Consider the following 25,589-nt stretch of genomic DNA (forward strand, 5'->3'; position numbering starts at 1 on the left):
GACTGGGGTGCTAGTGCTTGGGTCTCCAATACTTGAGCTGAAAACCCATTTGCCCAAGCTCAGATTCATCAAAGTTGAGGCCCAAGATTGATGCCTGTGCCTAGGTCCAAGGCAAGGCCTAAGTCCCCAATGCTCAAGCCCATAATTTCTAGGACTTGGGCTTGGCCTCAATAAACTTGAGCTTAGCCTTAACAACCCCGAGCATGGGTGCTTAGGTGTTGGCCTTGATCGACCCTAGCTTAGCCGTGTGGGATTCGGGCACAGATATAGGGGCCTCGAGTCTGTCTTCTATGGACTCGAGGTGGGGCACTAGGAAGTCGTGCACGAGCATCAAGTTTTGAACTTTGGCTTATGTGGACACAAGACTCGTGCTTGCTTGTGCTCTTGCTCAAGACCAATGCCCATGCCCTATTCCCTAGCACCTAGATCAAGGTCCATCAAGACTAAATTCAAAATAACAATACTCATACTTGATTCCTCGACTGCTTATGCACAAATGACTAGAATCTAAATAGTGTTACTTATATTTAGGAAAATCAAATCAAAGTTTTTTTTTCAAATGACCAAAAATATTTTCCAATTATTTTTTCTATTTTAATTAAATATCAGAAAATATTATTATGTTCTTGAAAAATAACTTTTTAGAAAACATTTTCTAAATCGTTGAACATTTTCTCTGAAATAAACGAGTCCTTATAGTTCTAATCATCCAGGAAATAGCAACAGTGGTCTTGTGAGAGCTTAATGTGTGTCTTGTCTTAATAATGTATAATGGGGTCTGGGGCCAACGTCTTATTGTTAAATTAACCCCCTTTTTGTCTGGATACACCGAGTCACTTTATTTTTTCAATTTAATGCCCCTATAGAAAGTTTCTTGTACCTTGTGATTGGAATTTTTTTTCTTTTTCAATTTCTTTTCCCTCTCTCATTCACCCCGTTTCTTAGGGCACAGACCTAATATTGTTTCGAAAAGCATCAATGAGCCCTTGTTCTTTTCAACTTAGTTCATGGATATATCCAAATTGAAGTTTGATCATAAGGGTTGCCACTAATTATGCTTTTAGTAATATTTATTCGCGAAATATACACAATCACGTAATATGACTCCTTAAAAACACACTATAGAATTTTTGTAATGCTGGGTACTTTTCATTTATTTAACAATAATTATTTCATTGTTTTTGTGATATTTACATGTAAAAGATGAGCTATAATTCTCTAATGATGAATTTTTTCATTGATCCTCTAATATCATTTATTGATCCAATGGAGGGTGTCGTATTGTATAAGTATTTAAATGATCCTCTAGCATCATATATCGATGATATGTGCAGTATCACGTCATGGAAACCTTTTGCAGTAATTGTTTTCCTTGGTAAGCTATTTGTATTAATGAGTAAGTCATTATTAATTTGCTAATCTTCATATTATAAAATATAGGCAATCATGAATTACAAGTTCTAACCATATTTTCATGCAGCTAGTTCCAAATATAATCTATATACACACACATAAAAAAATATTTAGAAAAAAATTAGTACCAAAATCCTAGAGTATAACTTTCATCTAATTATATCTAGATATTGCAAAACAAAACCTTCATGCGCCCGCACACGTGTGTATGTATGTATGTATGTATGTATGTATGTATGTATATTGTGTCTGTGACGTCAAAATACACCATATATATACACACGCATGCATGAGGATTCGATATGCAGCACTAGATATTCACTAAAATGCGCGCATTATATTACTGTCCATCAAATTATTCATAAATAGAGTAAACCAAATCTTGTCTCGTCCTAATAAACACCTGCTCAAGTTACATGGATCAAACGGCAAAAACTGCTTTCTTCACAGCAAGATCAGTTAAATAAAGAGAGAATTATTCCCACGTATTCATTGCACTACAGTCCACAACCAGAGTTTGATGCTGACGAGCTTCATTTGGGCAAAACCAAGCGCGTTGCTTAGGCACCCGATCATTTTATGGCTACGACGATCTAATGACGAAAGGTACAGAAACATTTATGTTAACAAGTCGTGTAAGCACTTTCTACTGCATCATTGTACTCATGATCCAGAAGCCCTTAAAATCCTTCATGGGTGAATTGCACGAGTTTTTTTTTTTTTTTTTTTTTGTCAAAGAATTGCACGAGTTAATGAAATACATGCTGCAACTGCCGACTCAGACAGTTTACACCCAACTCTGCCCTTCAAACCATTAGTGCAGGTAGTGCTGGAACAGAGATGCCATCTCAATCTGCCAGGCACATAAATATATTAAAAACTGGCAAAATAAGGACAACAGTTCACAAAGCAGGTAAACAAATAAATTCGAAAGGGCGAAGGCAGAGACTAAGATTTATGTTGCTGAACTCATAGGATCATCCGTAGGAGAAAACTCATAGGCTCATCCGTAGGAGGAACCAAGTTAACATATAAGTCCATAGAGGGTGGCCAGCACATTGGTGAGGGTCATTCACCCTCCTTACGCCTCAGAGAAAAGCAGGATTGGGCGACCCTCGCCCAAGACCGATGACGGAGGCACGGCCCTTGCATGACAACGGGGCAAACTACCCAAATTCTAGCTGGCGGTGACGCAGATGCATCGTGTGTGGATATAAATAAACCCAGTGTACAGGAAAAGGAACAGCGAGATTAGCCAGTGAAAAACATATGGAGCTATGAATAGTTCGTTTAAATTAGGCTATCGTTACCTTTCCTCATAATTCTTTTTTCAGACGGGCAGATCATACTGAAGGATTATTTGCTGATGCACGGGACAATTCCCTAACAATCCGTAGGAAGGTGGTCGCACAAAAAAAAAAAAAAAAAAAAAAAACCACGATATGATTGTTTTCCTCAAGCTTCCGAGAACTAGGAGCACATCATTGTATCATAATCGAACACCAGTCCACAAGATTTCTCATACAACGTTGCTCCCAATGGCAATAAGAGAACACATCCAAAGATGACGGCCACAATATGTGCAGATAAAGTACATTGTTTGTCAAATTAAGAGATATGACATCTCCCTAAACTTGCAAAAGGATTGAAGATAGAGCCCCTAATGGCAGCGAAGTCAGGAATTTCAGGCAAACTGTCGCTGGGGACGCCTTCTTCAATGACAGGTTCAATTAGAATGTCAAGGAAACTTCAAGCCTATGGAGGCTGTAGCAAATCAGGATCTTATTGAAAGTATAATTGGACTTTCTGGATAGAGATGTTCAGGGGCCTTTGCTTAGCCATATCTCCCTATAGAGTCAGTTCAGGGGTAGTGTGAGTTTTATGTTCAAAGAGATCTCTATGGGTACAAGCATGTACTTAATTGAATGGAGAGCTCTACTTTCTAATATTAAGAAACTCTGTCAAGCATTCGTTCAGGCACACTGAGAGTTGCTATAAGAGACCAAAGGTATTAAGCTTAAACTGTGTTTGAGGGAGCCCATGAAAATGCCAACCTGCCTTTGCGTGATATGCTATATGCAATACCAGCACGATTAAATACTCCTACAGTTTCTCATGAAGTCGCTTTATCATGTTCAAAGACAACCAGCCAAACCGAAGGATCATGGGATGATGAGGCAGTTTACACTTTATTATTTTTCCACATATTAAAAATTGGGGGGAAAACCAATATACGGTAATTAATAGGAGGAAGAGAAGCAGAGTCATAAAGGAAAAGAGAGTAGAAAGCAACACTTTATGCAAACCAACATGGCCGCTCAACTAAGAGAATAATTAACAACAATTTACAGCAGTTAAAGCAGCCTCAGATCCCTTGTTCCCAGATTTTTCACCAGCTCTGTACAAAGCCTGCAGATTGCAGGAAAAGTTTGTTCATAGGTGAATCTAATGCTGATGAACACAATATTTCAAGCGCAAAACCCAAAATCCATTAAATTCCCAGAATGATTGATCACCTGATCCATGTCATCACAGGTCAAGACCCCAAAGATGCACGGAACACCTACAAATTCATCCATAAGATTATATGGTTTTGGAAAAGCTAGTATCTAACCGGAAAATCAGCAATTATATGAGAATAGGAGCAATGAATATCGTCAACTATGGCCACTTTGGCCAAACTTTTGTGACCACTCAAGAATATCAGTTCAATTCAAAGATTGCCAAAGTGTGTAACCATACAGACAGTTATATAAAAATAAGAATCCGCACAGATTGGTCCTGCATAGATAGAGGTTCCTACACCCACAATGTATTTGCTTTGACCTTCAGTTTGATGCAAGCGCCCTTACTAACATTGTCACGAAACAGTCAATCTAACAAACACTACTAATCGCTTTTGTAACAGCAATTGAGAACAAAATGTGTAGCAACATTTTATGAGAAGAAACGCACATTGTGAAAGAAAGCCACCTCTACATGGCGAAGGAAAAAACTAGTAGAACTTAAGTATCCAATCCGCAGTATCTTTTAAATTATGTGCTGTATGTTTAAAAAGATCAATCTGCGACGGCCTTAAGGCGGTCGAAACCATGTTGGCCATTTTCCAGATAAGTGATCTCCCTCCCTTTGTTATTGTCACCATGTCTATTATTTGAATATAACAAGTTGAACAAATGCATATAAGGGAATTACATCTTGCTCTATTATTTGAATCGTTATGATGATGTGCATATAATAAACAAATTCAAGATCTGTTCGTTTCAAGAAAAATAGATCATTTCCAGAAAATATTTTTCCAGAAGTCATTTTCTAGGAAAATAACAATATTTTCTGGTGTTCGGCTAAAACCTAAAAATGTTTCGGAAAATATTTTTCGGTGCTCGGTAAGGAAAATATTTTGAGGTACGGACACGTGGAGTGTCAAAACTTGGCACGAAGGGATACTTAAGTACTAAAAGTTTGGAAAGTGACACTTAAGTGCCAAAATTGAAGCAAAATGGATCGCTTAAGTGCCACTCCGGCTAAAATCCGGCCAAAATATCAACGTGGCGATTTTCCGGCGAATAAAGTAAAAAATGATGCCGTTTTGCACGTTGACGTGGCTAAACAATATAAAAACGATGTCATTTTGGTGCTGACATCGTTAAAAATTAATATAAAAATTAATTAAATTTAATTTAAAACTAAAATTATTTAAAATATTTTAAAATAAAATAAAATATTAAAAAAACTAAAAATAAAAAAATAAAAAAATTATAAAAATTATAAAATATATATTTAAAAAACTAAAAAAATTTTAAAAATAAAAATATTAAAAAAACTAAAAATTTTAAAAATTTAAAACTAAAAATTTAAAAAATTTAAAACTAAAAATTTTAAAAATTTAAAAACTAAACTTATTTAAAACATTTAAAAATAAAATAGAAATATTAAAAAACTAAAAATAAAAACAAATAAAAACAAATAAAAAAAAGGGGGCCGGGCCCTTCCGGGGGCAGCGGTGAGGGCTCAGCCCTCAGCCACTTGCCCCTTTTTTTTAATTTTTAATTATTTTAAATTTTAAATTTTAAATTTTTAAATTTTTAAATTTATTTTAAAATTAAATTTAATTAATTTTAATTTTAATTTTTTTACCATGTCGACACCAAAACGACGTCGTTTTTGTATTGTCTAGCCACGTCAACGTGCAAAATGGCGTCATTTTGTACTTCCTTCGGGAAAGTCGCCACATCGGTATTTTGGTCGGGTTTTGGCTGGAGTGACACTTAAGTGATTAATTTTGCTCTGATTTTGGCACTTAAGTATCACTTTCCTAACTTTTAGCACTTAAATGTCCCTCCATGTCAAGTTTTGGCATTTGAAGTGTATTTCTGTCAAAATATTTTCTAAGACTTTACCACTTAGGCATATATCACTTATCGACCTATAAATCAATCAAATATAAACTTACCTTTAAATCCAAGTAAACTTGTTTCATATCTTCATTCCCTCATTATCACCAAACGCCTATCTACTCTAAAACATATTTGTATGGATTTTAAAAAGAAGCAAAGCATGTACAACTCTAATGAGAATCTTTCAACTGAGTGGCATGTTCTCTCCATGTGTCTTTTGTGTTCTAATAAACAAAAGAAAAAAAAAAAGAAGCAAAGCATGTAGAGTATTTTGCTTAAGTAATGTACAACTGCAGGGTAGAGTAAATAAAGAAAAGGATAAGCAAGAGTGCAGAGCATGAGCTTAAGATCGAGGAGCTCGAGGTTCGCCTGGCAACGGCCGACGACTAGCCAAGAAAGAAGAAGATGGGAAACAAAGAAAAGAAAAGAAAAAGGAAAAATGAAAAGGAAATTAAAAATAATTTGAATTAAAAAAAAAAATAAAATTACAAATAATTCGAATAAAAAAAGAAAAGAAGAAGAAGAAGAAAGGGGAGGAGGAAGTGGAGATTTGTAGAGGTGAAATAAAAGAGATCAAGTGAGGAAAATGTTTTCCACTTTTCAAAAGTGTAAAACATTTTCCCTAATCTAGAAGACTTTTTTTTCCTTTTCATGGAAAACATTTTCCCCAAGGAATTCATTTTCCGTGAAACGAACGCCAGAAAATCCGAAAAACGTTTTCTCGTAAATTATTTTCCGTGAAACAAACGGAGCCTCGAGTTCATGTATTTTGTGATACTAAAACTTGAAAACAACTTTGCAAGTAAAAGAAAGAAAGCACTTATCAACCTGAATTAAGACCAGCATAAAGCACACTAGAGGCTACCTCGCCCCTTATCTATGTTATGACTGAAACTATCACCTAAAGGGGGTGAATAAGTAATTATAAACAATTAAAGCGGAATTTAAAACGACCAAGTTCAATATCACCAACTTTATGTTCCTTTTCACCAAAGGGTGATATTAAGCATTTTAAACAAATTTGATGACCTAATTGAACAATTTAAAAGATTGATAGTATATCATAGTTAAGGACTTGGGAAATTAGACACAAGAGTTTGGGTGTTTGAATGTTTGCATGTAGAGGTGAGCATAGTTTTAGATAGAGGTGTGCAAAGGAACTGAGAACTGCTTGAATTGCCTAAAACTGTACCAAACCAGCCCAGAATTGGCGATTCCCATGAGGATTAGTCCAATTCTCAATTCCAAATTACTAGAATCCGTGAATGCCAATCCGGTTCCCGATTCTAGGCATGAAACCGCCCATCCATTCATCCGAACCAAACTGGTATATTTATATATTTTATATATAAAATCGCATTGGTGAATAGATGTTTTAAGTAACAAAACATAATGGTGAAGGTGTAGCGAGAGCAATTCTTTCTTCCATTTTCCTATATGAAGCGACAATAGGAAGAATAATAGCCAGACTGAAACAAGAAAAGAAAATGAACAATGACAATTGATGAACCAACGATGTTTGCTTCCATGGTGATGGTGAAAATGGCTTCAAGACTAATTCTGGGCTTACTCAAGCTCATCCTAATACTTGCATATAGAGAGTTCATATGAAGAGCGAGGAGGCTCACATAAATGCGTCGTGGGCAAGGAATAGAGCGACCTCCTCATTCTCATCTTTTACTTTATAACATCCCATACATCAAGAAGATATTAATTAATTAATGTAATTTTGATCCACTCGAGAATTTGATCGGACCGGCGATCTGATTCTCAAATAGATCCATAGAACTAATGGGCGATTCCCGATTCTAATCTTTTAGAACTGATCGGCTCCCATTCTAAAGTGAGAACTGTCCACTCGAATTATGCTCACTCATAATTTCAAGGTAGAACCGATAACCGATCTAGTTATAGGTTCTATGGCATGAGGATGGGTTATAGGCTCAAAGAATTGGAACCTGTTAATTGAAACAAATCTTTATATTTTTTTTATTCTATGTTTTCACACAATCTTGTGATATAGTGTCCAATAATGAGTATGTAATTTAGAACCACTAGTCTAAGTTTCCATTTTTGGTATATTAATAACTGAGACTTTTAATTTATTAATGTTACATATTATTCATATGTCTAAATATGAATTATGATAGCAGTAAATTGTAAGTGATGATTTACTGCAATCATTCATTTTAGAATACTGGCGGAATATGGATGCACCTAAAAACTTATGACAAAATAAGTTTCAGGTATATTCTAAGTGGAATCTAAACCAACCTTGAAACAGCTTACTCTTATTTGCATGGAAAGCTTGAATTCATTATGGTCGGTATTAGGGCAAGAGAGAACTTGTGCTGCTGCTTCAATAACATGACAAACAAAAATTATTAGCCGTTTAGACAACTAATTAAGCATTATTGGTATAAAGACACTCTCTTGCTTGAAGAATCAAGACCTATGAACACATCTAAGTGTCTACTCTCACTTGCAATCAAAAGTTTGATTGAAATTTATCGTATTAGAGTAAAATACACTTAGTATAGAGCTATATTGTACAATTAAGAGGGTACATAGTGTTATACTCCAAATTCTCCAACCTTTGCAATGAAGCTTTTTGATTAGTGGATTGGGTGTGATTGTCGAACGGATACAAAATTGAAATAGGCACCAACTTGGAGCCGAATCATTGCAAATTGGCTAACATTTTTCCATCCTTCAACTCTTTTATTTTACGTCGCTATGCGCTTGATGAATTGCTTATTTGTTGTTGTCTTTAATCCTTTAAAAAAAACCTCCTAACTTTTGATTAAATCCTAATTTTGCCCCAAACTTTTTTTATTTAAAAAAAGATTGCAAGTTTTCACTATAATCCCTAATCCGTCTCCATGTCAAAAAAATTGCCCTTACTTTTTTTCAAAATTATCAACATCAAGGGTGATTAGAGTTCATTGTTAGAATCTCCAAGAACAACCTCTTGATTTTGATGATATTGAAAAAACTAGTGGATGTTTTTCGATGCAAGGCATATTTAGGTCTATAATCAAATTTGATGATTTTTTTTTAGACAAAAAAGAGTTCTTGAGATTGCATCAGAAGTTATAATTTTTCTTGGGAATTAGGTCATTTGTTATTTGCACTTAATTGTTGAATATTGGGCTTAATTATTTCATCATCTAAGTAAACACTAGGCCCAAATAAACTCACTCAAATTCGAGCACATTTTAAAATAATTAAATATTCCATGTAAAATTGCCCGAATTAAACAAATTTAGGTGGACCAAAGTCCAAGGTTGGGCCTAAGAAGGGAATACCTTGTTTCGACCCACTCATTTCGTCCCCCTAGGGATAGCTTATCCAAAGAGTATGTCTATTCTCCCGTGTAAGGTAAATTTCGTTAATATTAATTTCACCCATATATGGGAGGTTTTTTGGGAAAATTTGTAATAAATGCGGTCGAAATCATTTGGGATTAACTATGATTAGGGAAACGAATTATTTGAACATTCCTTTTATCACCCACAAATGTTTGAACATATACATATTATCACAGTTTTACCAATTTTGATTAGCAAAAAAATGATCACATTCTTCACTTATTCATTATCTTACGTGATAAAAAGATTAGAGTTGCACTTATTTCGTAGAAAATATTTTCTTAGAAATGATTGTTTATATCACTTACAAAAATGGATGAATGAAATATATTTTCATCGTTTACGAAAATATGTATTGATAAATGATCAACAATAACGATGTTGTGGAAAGTGAGCGGTTGAAAAATAAAATAGACAGGATAAGAAAATAAATTGGAGATCAGATTTAAGTGGTTCGGTCGTAGCGATTTATATCCATGGGGAAAGCAATGATGAATTCCACTATAGATCAAGCAATAAAACGAAGATTATACAATTGAGTCACTTAAACACTCTCAATGTTTCCCAAGCCTCAATTATATCCAATAACTCACATAATGTTTTGCTCCACAATTCCTCACAAAATAATCTCTTAATCTCGCGAAAGAATTATACACAAATCTTGACACAAGATTTTATGGCTAGAACACTGACATAATTCATGAATTCATCTACACGTCTTCGCCTAGCAAGCACTCGCACACACGGCGCTTTAAGAAGACCTTTGGATATGCACGGCACAAAAACCACACTCTGCCTTATCAACTACTCACGCCCAAAGTGTCCACAATTTAATATATATAATCCAAGAATTACCCAACATGGAAAAAGACTCATGCAATCCTAAGTGAACTTATCGACAAAGTCAACAATTGGGGTTACTTCTTGTGTCTTTTATTTCTTCACCGAATAGAGGAAAGTCCAAAATCCAAGTCTTCATTTGAAATCTTCTTAATGATAACAATTAGGTAATCATTATCTATTATTATTTTTTATATTTTGTTCCATCGCCAACTCTAATTTGCCAAAGGAAGTTAACTTTGATCAACTTCGGATGTCCACAACATATCTAATTCAAAATATTCAAAACTCCATAAATAACAATTAATCTCGCATCGGGTTTTTGTTTGTTAGACTCAAACTCGAGATGTATATTTAATAATCTCCACCTTGGCTCGATGTTTAGCCAAAGGACTTTCTGATGCAACCTCTTTAACCATAAATAAAGTAAAACCATTATTGCATATATATCTGTCAGGAGATCAAACATGTACCTTATCAATATCAGCAATTACGACAACTATTCGCTCTACACGCTCCATCTCATTATAAGCATCATTTGTGTCAATAACTTTGTTAATACCCGTACCCACTACCTTAGGAGCTTCTTATTGCAACTCCACCTCAAGCTGAAACCATTCAAATCCATATGAATATTACTATAAACACTCATAGCTAGAAGTAACTCATCAAACATAATATCTCTACTCATAATAGCTAAATTTAATTCTAAGCACCACGACCAATAATCCCTGCTCATCTTGTGCATAACCTAAGAACATGCATTTTCATACCTTTCTATCGAGCTTATCATCACTCACTCGAACATAATACAGGTAACCAAATATTCTTAGAATAGAATAATCATCAATTTTACCTAATCACACTTCTTTGAGAATCTGACATCCAATCATAGTCGATGGAGATCTATTTATCAAGTAGTACGCATCCACTACGAATCTCCTAATCATACCAGCACTAAAGAGCATTCTATAGATTATCTCTAGTAATATTTTGCTCATCAATTTTACAACATATTGTGGTTCATCAACACTAGTACGATGTTTTACTATGTCATTTTTCATGCAGAATTTGTTTAATAGCTTCGGGCAAAACTCCATACTACTGTCAATATGTAAATTTCTGATCGTTTATTAGTCTCCTTTTTTATCAAAACTTTTAACTGTATAATCCAACTATCAGCATCAACCTTATGCCTAAGCATAAACACTACGTTCTCATCAACAACTGTTAGCATAAATCTGACATTCTTTCTTGAAGGAAACTGCAACAACCTACGGATATTTAAGTGAATTACAAACATTCAAGTAAATTAACTCTGCAATTTCTATGGTTTCTTTAATAGTCCTATTAAACTACACTTTCCATCATTGATCTAAACAACACTTCAATACATTTAGTTCGTTAGCAATAGGGGTGAGCGGTTCCCGGTTCCTTACAGGTTCCGCTTGGAACCTGGAACCTACCCTCGGGTACAGGTTCCTCATTTTTTGGAACCTGGAACCTACCCGTCAAAACCGAGAACCTGGAACCTACCCTGTCACAGGTTCCGGGGTCGGTTCCGGTTCCAACAGGTTCTTTTTTTTTTTTTTTTTCATTTTTAGTTTAAAAAATGAAAATGAATGCAGCAATAATAAACAAACTTGTCATTCATTGAAGATAATATAACACAAACAGCAAACAGCATTTTAGAAGTAATAAACAAGCTGTCATTTGAACAACACACTTCATTCTAAATGATCTTTGCCTTAATCAAATCGAAAGTTTCTTCTTTGTGCTGGGAACTAACATACCCCGTCTCCAATTGGATTGAGTATCCCATCTCTAAAAGCTGAAAACAGCAGCAAACATAACTTAGCACCACCAAAATTAAAAAGAGAAGACCCAAACAACTAAAACTTCCAGATATGCTAAGAAGGGTTACTTACGCACAAAGGGACAGAGCCATGCTGCTTTTGCTGCACAGATAACTAAACAGCTTAATAACTCGGCATGCGACGTTCAAATTAGGAATGCGCATCGGGGTTGATAAGGATATACTTTAGTCTTTTGAGGAAGAGCAGCACCCCAGTAGTTTAGCCTTTGTATCTCAAATATTTTATCCACTCTAACAGCGGGGAGGGGCTCTTCGAATTGGGGCTTTCCTCAAACACGTCAAAAGGTTGTTCGGTGAGCTGCATCATTGATGGTCACGTACTATTCATTAGCTTATCGGAAGATGTTGCATTATAATTGACACACAAGATATAAGAAACACAATTAACAGGGCAATCAGGGGATAAAAGAGGTGTCTATTAGTGATCAAGGAAAATGTTGCAGCAGACAGGATATAAGACTCACAAGTCCTTTCATTTCAGCTAATCTAGTCAGGTCTCTTATAAGCCCACGCATTTCATACCGAGCAAAGAAGTTCACCACAGCCCATTTCGTATCTTAGCCGGCTCAACAAATTTCTGCGTAAGAGTGAAAAGATAGCATAAACAGACTTATTGAACACAATAATTGGTGGCAGATAATTCAAATAACCTTATTCAAACACCTTCTATCTCCGGGACGTACACCTTCAATATCAAAGTTCTCAGGGTGAAGACACTGAGAACTACCAGAGCATGACAATTTGGTTGAGAGAGACAGAGACAAACAAAGAGACCTTCGGCTCGGAAATGGGCAAAATGTTCTACCTCGCGCAAACTATCTCTCGCAGAAGTGATAAACACAAACTTCATTGTTGAAACCAAATAGGCCACGAAACTCATTAACTTTCGAACATGGCAAGTTCATACAAAGACAGCAACATAATCCTAAGTTCTAGAACACGAGAGAGAGACCTTGGCCGGAGCTTTGGCCACATGGTAAGCATCCAAAGTGTGAGCCCCACCAACCATAAACCGGGAAAGACAATGCAAGCGAAAACCAAATGAAACGAAGAGAAAATTCATCGTATGAAAGAGGAATGAATATTCCACATAGAAGAACATACATCAAGTCCGCTTCGCTCGTTCTTGGGCCTCCAGTGCCCTCAACCCCGTCATGATGAAAATGTCCTCCTCGATCTCCTCCTTCGACAGCGATATCCAGAACTTCTTCTTCTTCTCCCTCCTCTCGCCCTCCCCCACGAAGCCTCGTGATCGCACGGATTTCGGCCGCTGCTGCAACTGCAAGCCGCGCGCGGCGTAATTCTCCTTGTCCCCGCCGAGGGGACGAGCGGCGTCCACTTGCGGCGTCGACGGCGAGCGGCTGAGCAGTGAGGCGAGCGAGGGGTGACGGCGTCGAGGGAGCAGGAGGCAAGGGCGAGACGAGCGGGGGCGACCGCGTCCGCGGCGTCGAGGGCGAGTGGCGTCGGCGACGGGCAGAGGCAGAGAACTGGAGGGTCCAGTTCGGTTCTCCGGTTCCCGGGTGCTCACCCCTGCTTAAGCCCGAACGAAGACTCTTTATAGGCATACTAGCAGTCTAGCACACACAACAAGCATACCCGTAATGCACATCGGCGTCAACGGAGAACCGGCGGGGCGGAGTTCACATAAGCTGAACGGCCGCGAACTCGGACCCCGCGTGCCCAAAACAAGGCACGTACGGATGAAGAAAGGCCTACCGGGCCGGCGCGGTGCTTTGTGGCGAGCAAAGGTGGTCGGTGGGCTGGCCTCCGCAACGCGAGTCTCTTACTACTTTCTCACACGTACGAAGCGGACTACTCACTCTCTCTCTCACTCCCTTGGTCTCTCTCTCGGTCTCGCTCTCTAACCGAGCCCATGCACGGCCGAACCTCTCCCGCTCTCCCTCAATCGCATTGAACTCTCCTTCTCGATCTCTCTCCCTCGAGATCATCTCTCTCTCAGCCCAAAATCTACGGAAAAACCAGAAACCCCCTTGCTTTCCCTCTCTCTCGTCGCTCTCCCTTGCTTGGTCCCTCTCTCCCTCGGCCAAAAAGGAGCCCCTCAAAAAGAGAGGATGGAAGAAGAAGAAGAAGAAGAAGGGGGGTTTCGGCCTAGAGAGGAGGAAAGAGGAGAGAGAGAGAAGAAAAGAAAAAAGTTTGGGGAAGGCAGGAAGTGACGTGAGGAGGAAAAAGGGGAGAAAAGAAAGAGAGAGAGAAAAAGAAAGGGAAAAGGGGGGAAGAATCGGCAGAGGGGGAAAATGAAATCACGTGGGGGCGGGCTAGGGTTTTTTTTTATAACTTGGCCGGTTCCGGTTCCTCCGGTTCCGGTTCCTATGGGAACCGAACCGAACCGAGAACCGCAGGTTCCCGAAAAGGAACCGGGAACCGGAACCGGCCTCTTTCGAACCGGAACCGAACCGGACCCTCCTCCGGTTCGGTTTCGGTTCCCGGTTCTACCCGGAACCATGCTCACCCCTAGTTAGCAACACAACCACCTAGCATATTTATTTCACTTAAAACCTTCAAACTTGTCTCATTAATGTGCCTCAAACACATATGCCACAATTCAGACTCTCGAATATATGCATCTAATGTCTCCGCAATGAAATTTGTCACTATTTTATCTTAAAGTTCATATAAGCCATTATGCTTGATTCCTTTCATTATCACAAAGTGCCTTGAATAAGTTTCAAAATTCAACATTTAGAAATATATCAATGCCAAGTTGAATTCAAAGCAATTAAGGAAATCAAGTTCTTTTTCAACTCTGAAACACACCTCACTCTTGCCAATGTTCTCATAATACCATCATGCATTCTCATTCCAATATTGCCAATATTGATAACATCGCATTCAGCGTTGTTCCCTAATTACACCATGATAAGTAGTAAATCATTTTTTATTTGGTGTAGCATAAAAAGAACAACCAGAATCTATAATCCATCCATCATATAACGAATCATTAATAACAAACAAGAAAAAATTAGTATTATTTGAATTACCATTAGTTACAACTGTAACATCATTTGCAAAATCAACTATAATTATCTTATCCTACTCGTTCTTCAACTTAAGGCAATTCCTTTTAAGATGCCTTATCTTTAACAAATAGCTTTATCAGTCTTAGGCTAACTACGTTTATTCATGTCTGTATTACTTTTACTAATACGTGTACTAGTTCTTCATCTATTTTCACCAACTAAAGTAGTAGATATAGGTTTACCAAATTCTCTTATACAAATGTTTGAGTGAATTTAATCTCGAACCCTATCAAACGTAAAGCTCATTAACCAAGAGGAATTACTAGAGGTGTTAAATGGGTGGGTCGAGTCAGGTTTGGATCGAATCATTAATAGTCTGACCTAAATTGACCCATTAACCCATTTATAACCTATTTATGCCTAATGTAAATTTTATGACCCATACTTGACCTAACCCATACCCCCGACCCATACCTAACCCATTTAACTAAACTTAAAAGAACTTATTTCTTATATATATGTTTAAAAAAATGATATTACTAAAATAGTTTTATACAACACTAATTTAATGGACAATTTTTATAATTTTTAAAGTAATTATTTAAAAAAATCGAATTTTAATTAATTTTTCAATTAATTTTTTAATTATTTTTTAATTTTGTAAATATAATTTTTAATGTTTAATTTTTAATTTTCTTTTTTTTTTTGTTCTTTTTTTTCTTTGGCCGGCAGCCAACCACGGGCGAGCCTCAAGCTTGCAAGATCTCGGCGAGGGGCGAGCTCAAGCTCGCCAAATCTGGTGAGGTTCGAGCCTCATCGAACGTCGGCGAGGCCTTCACCTCGCTAGATTTGGCGAGCTCGAGCCTCGCTCGACGCCGGCAAGCCTCGAGCTCTCTAGATCGGTGAGGCTCGAGCCTTGCCGATTCGGTGAGCTTGAGCCTCGCTTGGCCGGTCGCCGACTATCACCGTGCCGACGACCGGAGGAAGAAGAAAGAAAAAAAAAAAAAGAAAAAAAGAAAATTAGAATAAAAAATAATTATAATTTCATTTTTTATATAAAAAATATTTTTGTAAAGTTAAATAAAGAAGAGAGTCTCTCTTTGTAAATGTGTTTATTTTTAATGGGTTAATAAATGGATCTTAAATGGGTCTGCTCTCAAACCTATTTAACACCCATAGGCTGCGTTTAGTAGTCCGGATTTGAATCTGGATAGGATAATTTGTTATCCTATCCAAGTTTGGGAATGTCCACCGGATCGGACAAACCCGGATACATTCGGATAAAACACCGGATAAAAAATCCGGGGGAGGGGGTGGGATAAGCCCGGATTGGATAAGAATTTTTTTTTAAGTAAAGAAAGAACTTAACAAAAAGAGAAGATATCATAAGCATCTACGTCAAATGGATGCCCCCGCCTCTTCAATTCATTGTCAGCCCTCTTCTTCCACTTCTTCTCCCATCTTCGCATCTCACCGTTTTCAATGGTGGCCACTGCAGAGGTGGCCACAATTCCTAGATCTAGGGCTTTTCCATAGCCTTTAATTAATTGAACTTATAATTTTATAATTTTATAATTTAATTGAATATCATATTTATTTTTTAATTTTATCCTGAAATGCGCCAAACACTTGATAGGATTATATATGTCCGCCTTTATTATCCAGAAGATTTAATATCCTATTTTATCCTATCCTATCCTGATTATTATCCCGACGACCAAATGTAGTCATATATCTCAGTCTCTTTATTTTCAAAACCCATTATGGGTGTTTTGGGAAATAATGCTTGACCCATTAACGACCTATTTAACTAGAAATGGGTCCATAAATGGGTCATTGACCCATTTAACACCTCTAGGAATTACTAACAATAGTAACAGTGGTATCCAATTATCATGCAATGAGAATAATAAATTTAAAATATGTACCTTATCTTCAAAGTCAATATCAACTTACCTCAATTGATCACATTAAATTTATTGATATGATATGCAAATTAGGCATCTTCATTCTTCTTCAAATTAAACAAATGTTGCATCAAATAGACCCTGTTGATTACGGAGCTACTCATGCATATCCGATAGTCCTTTCATCAAATTGGCAGTGATTTTCTTCTTCACGATGTTAAACATCACGTTACAAGCAACTTGAGCCAAATAACACTCATAATTCGTCTATCAAGCAAATCTTAGTTAGCTTGCTTCATCGTATCTAGCTTCTCTCTCCATATAGGAGCAAGTGCAATTTTATTTGATATAGATAATATTCAATTTCCATCTTCCAGAAACTAAAATTCTTCCCATCAAATTTATTGATTTTTACTTTCCCTTCGTCTATCGTCATCGACTTGCTTCAACTTAGTCAAACTTGACTTTGATACCAATCATTGCCGAGAACAACCGATTCAACAATAAATTAGATAAAACAAAAAAATAAATCGGACACTAGATTTATATGGTTTAGTCGTACTGACCTAAGTCCACGAAGAAAGTAGCAATAAATTCCACTATAGATTAAGCGATATAATGGAAATCACAAGTTCAAATCACTCAAATATTCTCAATATTTCCCAAGCTCCAATTACATCCAATAACTCACATGATGCTTTGTTCCGCAATTCCTTGCGAAATAATCTTTCAATCTAATAAAAGAATTATACACAAATCTTGATATAAGATTTTATAGTTTGAGCACTAACGTAATTCACAAATTCCTCTACACGTCTTCACCCAGCAAGCACTCGCACACGCGGCGCTTCGAGAAGACCTCTGGATATGCACGGTACAAAAATTACGCTCTGCCTTATCAACTACTCATGCCCAACGTGCCCACAATTTAATATATATTAAGCCAAGAGTTGATCAACTCTAAAGTGGAAAGAAACCCATGCAATCCTAGGTGTACTCCATCGACAAAGTCAACAATGGGGGTTGTCGTTTCTGTCTTTTATTTATTTACCGACAACAACTTGTAAAGGAAAGTCCAAGGTCCTAGTCTTCTTTTAATCTTATTGGCGATAACAATTAGGAACTCTGTCATCTGTTATATCCTTTTATATTCTCTTTCATCGCCGGCTCTAATTCGCCAAATGAAGTTCACTTTGATCGATCTTGGACTTCCATAAAATATCAAATTCTAAATATTCAAAACTCCACAAATAATAATTAATCTCGGGTCAATTTTTTATTTGTCGGATTCAAATTTGAGATATATTAATAAATGAAATTACATTTCATTGGTTAATTATTTCAAGAGAAATTTATCATTTTTTGAAAAATATTTTTAAAATTATTTATTTTTCCCAAAATAAACGGAATTTAATATAAGAGATAATATATATATCTGTGTGTGTGTGGGTATTTTCCCTTCCGAACCAATCGATGGATGGAGAGAAAAGCGACGGCGTCAGATCTTCGCAGCAGCAAGCTCACTACTGGCTGGCAAACAGGGAGTAACACCGACGCTCGTCAAAAAGCTCTCTGCAACTTGCCCAAAGCCGCAGGTGTGGACGCCCAGAATCTCCATCCTCCCGTCGCATCCGAGTCCCTGAAGCTCATCTCCCTGATCTCTCTCTATCTCTCGCCGTTCCACCGTCGCGTCTCCGGCCGCCATTTCCTCGGCCGGACTCCTCGGAGAATCCGCCGGAAGAAGAGGTGCGAAACGAACCCGCCGCCGGTCCTCCGCGCGCGGGCGCCGCGCCCGTCGGGGGAGCCGCGACCCGCATTGGCTCGTATCATTCGCCTGATCTCGAGCCCCGCGCGCGATCCGCTCGCCTGGCGGAGCGCGGGGATCGAGCCTTGCTTGGTGAAGTTTTAAGAATGCCGACGCTGATCGCTCTGTGTCTTCTTTTTGTTGTTCTTCCCGATTGCAGTGTCCGTTCCGTTTATAGCCGGATTCGACGGAGATGGAATCGTCGGCGCTCCTGTTCAACCAGCTCAAGGTTCGGACCGCGTCTTCTTCTTCTTCTTCTTCTTCTTCTTTCTTTAGCCGACCTCGAGGCGATGCGGTATGATTGATAGTTGACGGCCGGAACTCTTTAACAGGCGGCGGATCCATTCTTTCTGTTAGCTGGACCGAATGTGATTGAATCGGAGGAGCATGTTTTGTACATGGCGAAGCACATAAAGAGCGTCGCTGCAAAGTACGTTTTCCCTCTGCATTTTGGATTTTGCGAGAGCCATTGCCTTGGACGGAAACGAGGACTTGGAGAAAGAAGCTCGTCGCTTGTTTTGTTCTCTAATTAGCTTTCATCATTTGATTTCACCTGACTAAGCTTGCTTCCCTGATAAAATTGATGCCGCTGTACTTTTGTTTAGCAAACAGAGTAAAGATATATGGTCGACGTTATTCTTGTTGTGAGTTGATCCGGTACTTCTTTTCATTGCACTCTCGCAGAGTTGGCTTGCCGCTTGTATTCAAGTCAAGCTTTGACAAAGCCAACCGAACGTCGTCGAAATCGTTCCGTGGTCCTGGCATGGCTGAAGGCCTCAAGGTGCTTTTCTTTTTCCCCCACTTTTTTAATTGTTTTCCATCTTGAATGTATATCTTCGAATCGCGAGTGCAACAGAAATCGACAATAGGGATAGGGGTAAGAAAAGAACATCAAGGATAGTCATAGTTGTGCAGAAAATTGAATATGAAATTTATCCATTCGATGCATGTATAGTCCTCAATTGTACAATGCTTGATAATTCTGGTTCTTCTCTTAATCTGCATGTCACATGATTAATGTTTATTTTTCGGTTACTTACAGATCCTTGAGAAAGTTAAGGCAACTTATGACATTCCTATTGTGACTGATGTGCATGAAACAATTCAGGTAATCCTCCCCTTTTCTCATCTTGGTGTGACTTCTCTATGGGAAGAGTGTAGCCTCTTATTTGTTTCAGGTTGAGGCTATTTGTTCTGTTTCTACCATTATCCTTACGAGATTTCAAGCTGTCATATACTGCTAGTTCATTTTTTTTTTCTTTCTTTGAAAATCAACTGATGGCAAGGTTGTGCTCTGTTGACGACTATAATCACATCAAGAATCATTCTCACAAAGATGTGACCTATATACATTTATTGACTGCTTAAATGATGCTGCCCGTCACAACAAAAGATTTCTCTAATTTGATTTAGTTGTAAGGTTCTCCAAGTAAATGTATTAATTTACTACTACAACATTACTTATTATTAAAGTGAAAGAATAGAAGAATAGTTCATTTCAGAAACTTTTCCTTTTGATTTTGCACATTTCCAGCTTCATTCGGTGTTCCTAATTAAATACTTTTTTTGGAGTATTGTGTCATGTTGTACTTCTGTTTTAGCATTTCCATTTGGTAGCTTCTTTGTTCTTATGCTTGTGGTAATTGCTAGTAGTGTTGCTGCCTTTTCTTGTCTCTCTGTAATTAGCTTGTGGCAGGACTGCAGTTTGTGTGAAATACTGCACAAAAGTTGCTCATTGAGAATTTTCTATGCATCAGTATCAATTATCTGTCTTTTTCCTTTGTTTTGTTCAGTGTGAAGCAGTAGGAAGAGTTGCAGATATTATTCAAATTCCAGCATTTTTATGCCGTCAGGTTCTGCAATACAGATGTTGGATATGTAATTCATCGTATTTTGATAATCATAAAGGCTTCTGAAGTCTGAAATCAATTTATTTTTCTCATATTGACAGACAGATCTCCTGGTTGCAGCAGCTAGGACAGGGAAGATTATTAACATTAAGAAAGGCCAATTTTGTGCTTCCTCTGTTAGTGAACTTCCTTTATGTCTAAAGTTTAAATCCTCCATAATTTTTCTATTGAATTCTTTTTCTTTTTCTTTTTTTAATTAGGCCGACTGTTTTTTAGGAAGTTTAGGGATCCAGTGCATGGGTTTGAAGTGCTTATATGTACTTGATTGTTTGCTTGACTTGTCGAGTGCAATCCTACCTTTGCTGATATTAGCAGATATGCAGGTCATGGAAAACTCTGCTGAAAAGGTTAGACTGGCTGGGAATCCACACGTCATGGTTTGTGAAAGAGGAACTATGTTTGGTTATAGTAAGTGATTCTAGTATTGTAGAATGCTATTGAAAGATTGTCAACTTCGTTCAGGGTTTTGAGGACAATAGATGATTTTAATTGAACTTTATTTGTCAAAACTTGAAGCTTCTGATTTCTGGTAGGGTGGTGCTCTCTACTTCCAGGGATCTTTATAATATGATTTATGAGTTGTGTGCATCCTAATTAACTCTTGGTCCCTTTTTATACTGGTACTTGACCAATAGTTGGATGAGTGAACAGCTTTCGATCAAGTTCTGATTATATGACACCTCATTTATCCCCAATGGAAAGACTCTGATTTTCTTTTAGGCTTCAGTTGGCTGATTATATCCTAGTTTACATACTTCAGAGTAATGTCATGATCACAGGAGAGGCAGTTAATCTTCAGAGTTATTTTCCTTATCCTGGGTTATTGATTCATATCTTCAATCTGTCTGTAGATGATTTAATTGTGGATCCACGCAATCTCGAGTGGATGAGAGAGGCCAACTGTCCTGTTGTAAGTATACTATAGTTTCTTAGATTGGTGAGTTGCTGCATGCTGCCTGATCTGTCTGGTGCATGCATATAAAATTTTAAGATGATTTTCCTACAAAAACTACAACTGAAATTTCTGTTTAACTAGTATGGTAATGAACATTTCTTCATTTCTTTTTCCAGAAACAAACAAAAAGAATTTTGTTTTTTGTGATAGCCTTGGCCAATGTCAATGTGCCTGCATGCATCGACAGACATTAATCCGTTGAGGATTGCTTTCTCTTCACTGTGCCTGTGAGTTTTTCACTGCTTTGTGGGAATACTATTTGACCTTATGTTGCCCAGGTAGCTGATGTCACACATGCACTCCAACAACCTGCTGGGAGAAAGGTATCAACTCCATTTATATAATGTTAAAAGGGGATTCTTACTGGCTTAAACTTCAAGTTTTTCTCATTGAACCTCATGGGAAATGTATATAAAATAATTGAGATGGGTTGCTATTCACTAGCCGATTTTAGTGAAATTGTTGTCATTTAGGGGAAATGTATATAAAATAATTGAGATGGGTTGCTATTCACTAGCCGATTTAGTGAAATTGTTGTCATATAGTATACATACCATGCTATGCCGGTCTTGATGAGAATGCTATCTATTTCATCACTCAGGATGAAAACACGTGCTTTTATGACTTTGTATTGTTAGCTGCACAACCACTTGCAAACAGGAGATGGATGCTTCAAGATGGAATAGCATGGTTTTTCCTTCTTTTCTTGAATATCTCAGAAATAAAGTAAAACTGGTGGCTATGTTACCTTTCATCCTCCCACCACTTTTGCTTGTTTCTTCTCTCCTAAATTTGGTTGTAGAAGTATATTTGACTTCTCTTATATATGGAGAAATAGATAAACGAATTTTTTTTTTATTGTTTTTTAGTCTGGTGATATAGATCTTAAGGTTCAACTTGTCAGATTGAGTACCTTGTTTGCCTCTATTCCTGTAAATGCATGATATCACCAAAGAGTGTTGTCTGTCCTTTAGATCTTACAGCTAGTATAGCTTTTACATACCCATTGTAAATCCCTGTCTGTAGTGCCTGCTCATATTTGAAAAGCGAATTATGTTTTTTCTGTAGTTGGAAGGTGGAGGTGTTGCCAGCGGAGGTCTTCGGGAACTTATACCATGCATTGCAAGGACAGCAGTTGCAGTTGGAGTGGATGGGCTTTTTATGGAGGTATGCTGAGTCCCAATAACAATCGGTCATTACAATTTTCTTCAGATTGTCGGAAATCTCCAGACTGTTGCATGCCCTAATTTTTAGTCAGGAATGACGAGCCTTATTTTCAGGGAGTAGAATAAATTCATAGATTGCAATATTACTTAGAGACCAGCATTGGAATTTATTTGCTTATATGGATATTTTTTTTCTTTGGACGCTGGTTTGATTCCTGCATATGTATGGATTTACTGGCACTATTTTAAACAAAGAGCTGTTGATTTTCCCTCATCTGGAACGTTCTCCCGAGAAAAGTATTTGTCTGTTATTTATCAGACCTTTTATCTTTGTTAGCCATGGGCTCAACAGTATCCTAAATAACTATGCTCTCGACTATGTATAGCTACAGGCGTCTTTCTTGTATCCCTTATTCTGAATTCAATTATGTTGGTCTTCTGAGAATCACTTTGGATGTGTTCAGGTGCACAATGATCCTTTAAATTCGCCAGTAGATGGTCCAACTCAATGGGTGAGTTCAGTAAATACGCCTTTTTGCTGACGATCTACCTTTTATCAAAGAAAATTTTGCACTTTTTGAAGGATGTGTGGAATTAATGACCATATATTGCTAAGTTGTGAACTGAGCAGTCTAAACTCCTGCTGTTTGATGGTGACAGCCCTTACGCCATCTTGAGGAGCTTCTGGAAGAGCTTGTGGCAATAGCTGTGAGTTTTATCTTATTTTTTTATATGATGTCATACAACAATCAAGTGCATGTATCTGCATGTATTGAATTGTTACCTTTCAATCTATCATGTTCCAAGGACATCTGCACTTTTTCTAAGTGAGATTACCTTTCAATTGATTATCTTCTGAGGACACCAGAACTAATACACCAAGCATGATTGACAGAATCCTAGAATGAAATTATGACATAATCCTATGTATAAGAGTGTAACCAGAAAAGGCCAAATGATTTACATTCGTAATTCTTAATTATGTGGAGGGGTTCTATGCTGTGAATGAAACTTGAAGCTTGTGTTTCTCATTTGGCACCATGGAGATAGACTGGAAAGCTCACTTCTGTAGAAATTGATGAGAAATCTTATGTCTGCTTTGTGTGATGGGGTTGAAGGAGTAGAATATGTGTTGATCCAGAGAAAATGAAGTTTAGAAGGATTTGACTAACCATTCTAAAAATTTGGTTGATCCAGAGGAAATTCCTGCTGCTAGAAAACCAGAAGAAGGGCATTGGAAATTGAAAATGCCAATTTTTTACTTCCATAGATCTTAGTGATATTATTGCTTGTGCTGAATGCTGTAAATTATTACTAATCTGCAGTAAATGAAAACTGGATTTTGTTTGTTCTCTAAGTTCTGTTATTGTCCTCAGAAATCATTTATGGAATAAGTAAAATATTAGCTTGCCTAAATTGCTTTGGATCTTCTTATGAGTGGACAACATGGTATTGAATTATGATTGGAGCTTTCTTTTTTTCTCTTTCCAAAGAGGGCAAGCAAAGGGAAGCAACAGCTTAAAATTGATCTTACACCATATCACCTCTAGGAGGACCTTGAGGCTTCTCAGAGAGTATGTCGATCTCAAAGTCTTAACTGTAGGAATTTTCCTCTTGGGTGTTGATCGAGCATTTTTGATGTGATTTAGAATCTCTCAGATGAAACCAACTCAGTAACCAGCATTTCTTCTTTTGAATCCTATGCAGGAAATAGACTTGGGCTCTATGTAGATTTTCCTTAGTGGCTTAGATACCTCGAAGTGATCAAGCAAGTTCAGGTGATCAGGCAGAATGCCTGTAATGGTGGCTGGAATAAATAATATCATGCAACGTAATGCTATTCTTTCCTACTGTCTTCTGGCATCATCTCTGCCCGGTTAATCACCAATGTTTTGCATCTCCGTGTTATTCCTAGATATTATTTTATTGATTGTAATTGTTTTTTTGTTGATGAGAGAAACCAAAGTTGCTTTGAGTAAGTAGAGTTTTGTTGCTGTAGCATGGTCTTTCCAAGTGAACTTGTCCACAGTGCAAAATTGACTGACGAAGTTGAAAAGGAAATCTCCAGGTTGAGACACTGATCTTTACCTGTGCGTGTTTTCTCTGTGATTTTCATCGACAGATGAGGTTCTGTACTTTGCTACTGGCTAGGGAAAACACAGTTGAGACTTAAGCATGGCCTTGGTGAAAGTTCGGACTTCGGTGTGTTTGGCAGAGTCTAGGATAATACAAGGAAGAGCTGGGAAGCTGGTTATCTTTTGGTATATTGATACTGGTAATCATGATTGCATTAATGCCTGCTTTCTAGGTGATGGTAGTGTATCGGAACAATGGACGAGCCCCAGCGGACTACCATCGGTCCATGAATGAAAATGTAGGCCTTGCTTCTTGAGCTTGGGTGAAAACTCTGTCGTTCAGTGTGAAATGCGTCGCCCAAGTCTACTTACGGCTGAAAGTAATTCTTACCAAATTCGTTGGACCCGGCCGGTTGTCCAAACACCCTTCTTAAAAAGGAGAGACTCCCAACTGCATTCCTCATGCCAGAAGGCATTTTCCAAGCCTAGCTGGTTGTTGGACCTGAGATCAAATACGGTTAGGGGAATGGCTGCGGAGAACTTGCGGATCGAGGACCTGCAAACGCTCGAGACGCTGAAACATTTTTTCCTTTGGAGGATCTGGGCTTCGTAGCAAGTCCCTTAAGATATACCTCGGTTCTTCCCTTTTCAACCTCTGTCTAACTGCATATGCTTGAAGAGTGTTAGACAACCATCGATACACCAAACGAATTTTCGAAGATTGTAGCGAAGTTGATAAAAGGGAGTCTCTTCGCCAACACATCTCAAAATCGGGTACCGCCTGAGGACACGTTCATTTCGGTTCTCCAAAGACTGAATTCATCCAACCGTTATTCTCAAACAGCATGTAAATCTCGACATGCTTCATGCTTATCCATAGGAAGGATTCGGGACCGT

General features: G+C 37.7%; 1 protein-coding gene across 1 annotated transcript; it reads left to right on the plus strand.

Annotated features, from left to right (window-relative positions):
* Positions 1 to 18,249: 18,249 nt before the first annotated feature.
* LOC104425179 (2-dehydro-3-deoxyphosphooctonate aldolase 1) lies at positions 18,250 to 24,719 on the plus strand. The gene is made up of 15 exons (XM_010037789.3): positions 18,250 to 18,528; positions 18,747 to 18,815; positions 18,919 to 19,016; positions 19,271 to 19,367; positions 19,629 to 19,694; positions 20,380 to 20,439; positions 20,538 to 20,612; positions 20,820 to 20,904; positions 21,348 to 21,406; positions 21,730 to 21,774; positions 22,520 to 22,618; positions 23,082 to 23,129; positions 23,278 to 23,325; positions 24,111 to 24,191; positions 24,325 to 24,719. The coding sequence occupies exons 2-14, from the start codon at positions 18,780 to 18,782 to the stop codon at positions 24,165 to 24,167; spliced, it is 873 nt and encodes a 290-aa protein (XP_010036091.2). The 5' UTR covers positions 18,250 to 18,528; positions 18,747 to 18,779; the 3' UTR covers positions 24,168 to 24,191; positions 24,325 to 24,719.
* The last annotated feature ends 870 nt before the right edge of the window (positions 24,720 to 25,589 follow it).

This window comes from Eucalyptus grandis, chromosome 11 (genome assembly GCF_016545825.1).
Source record: "Eucalyptus grandis isolate ANBG69807.140 chromosome 11, ASM1654582v1, whole genome shotgun sequence".
Lineage (NCBI taxonomy): Eukaryota > Viridiplantae > Streptophyta > Magnoliopsida > Myrtales > Myrtaceae > Eucalyptus > Eucalyptus grandis.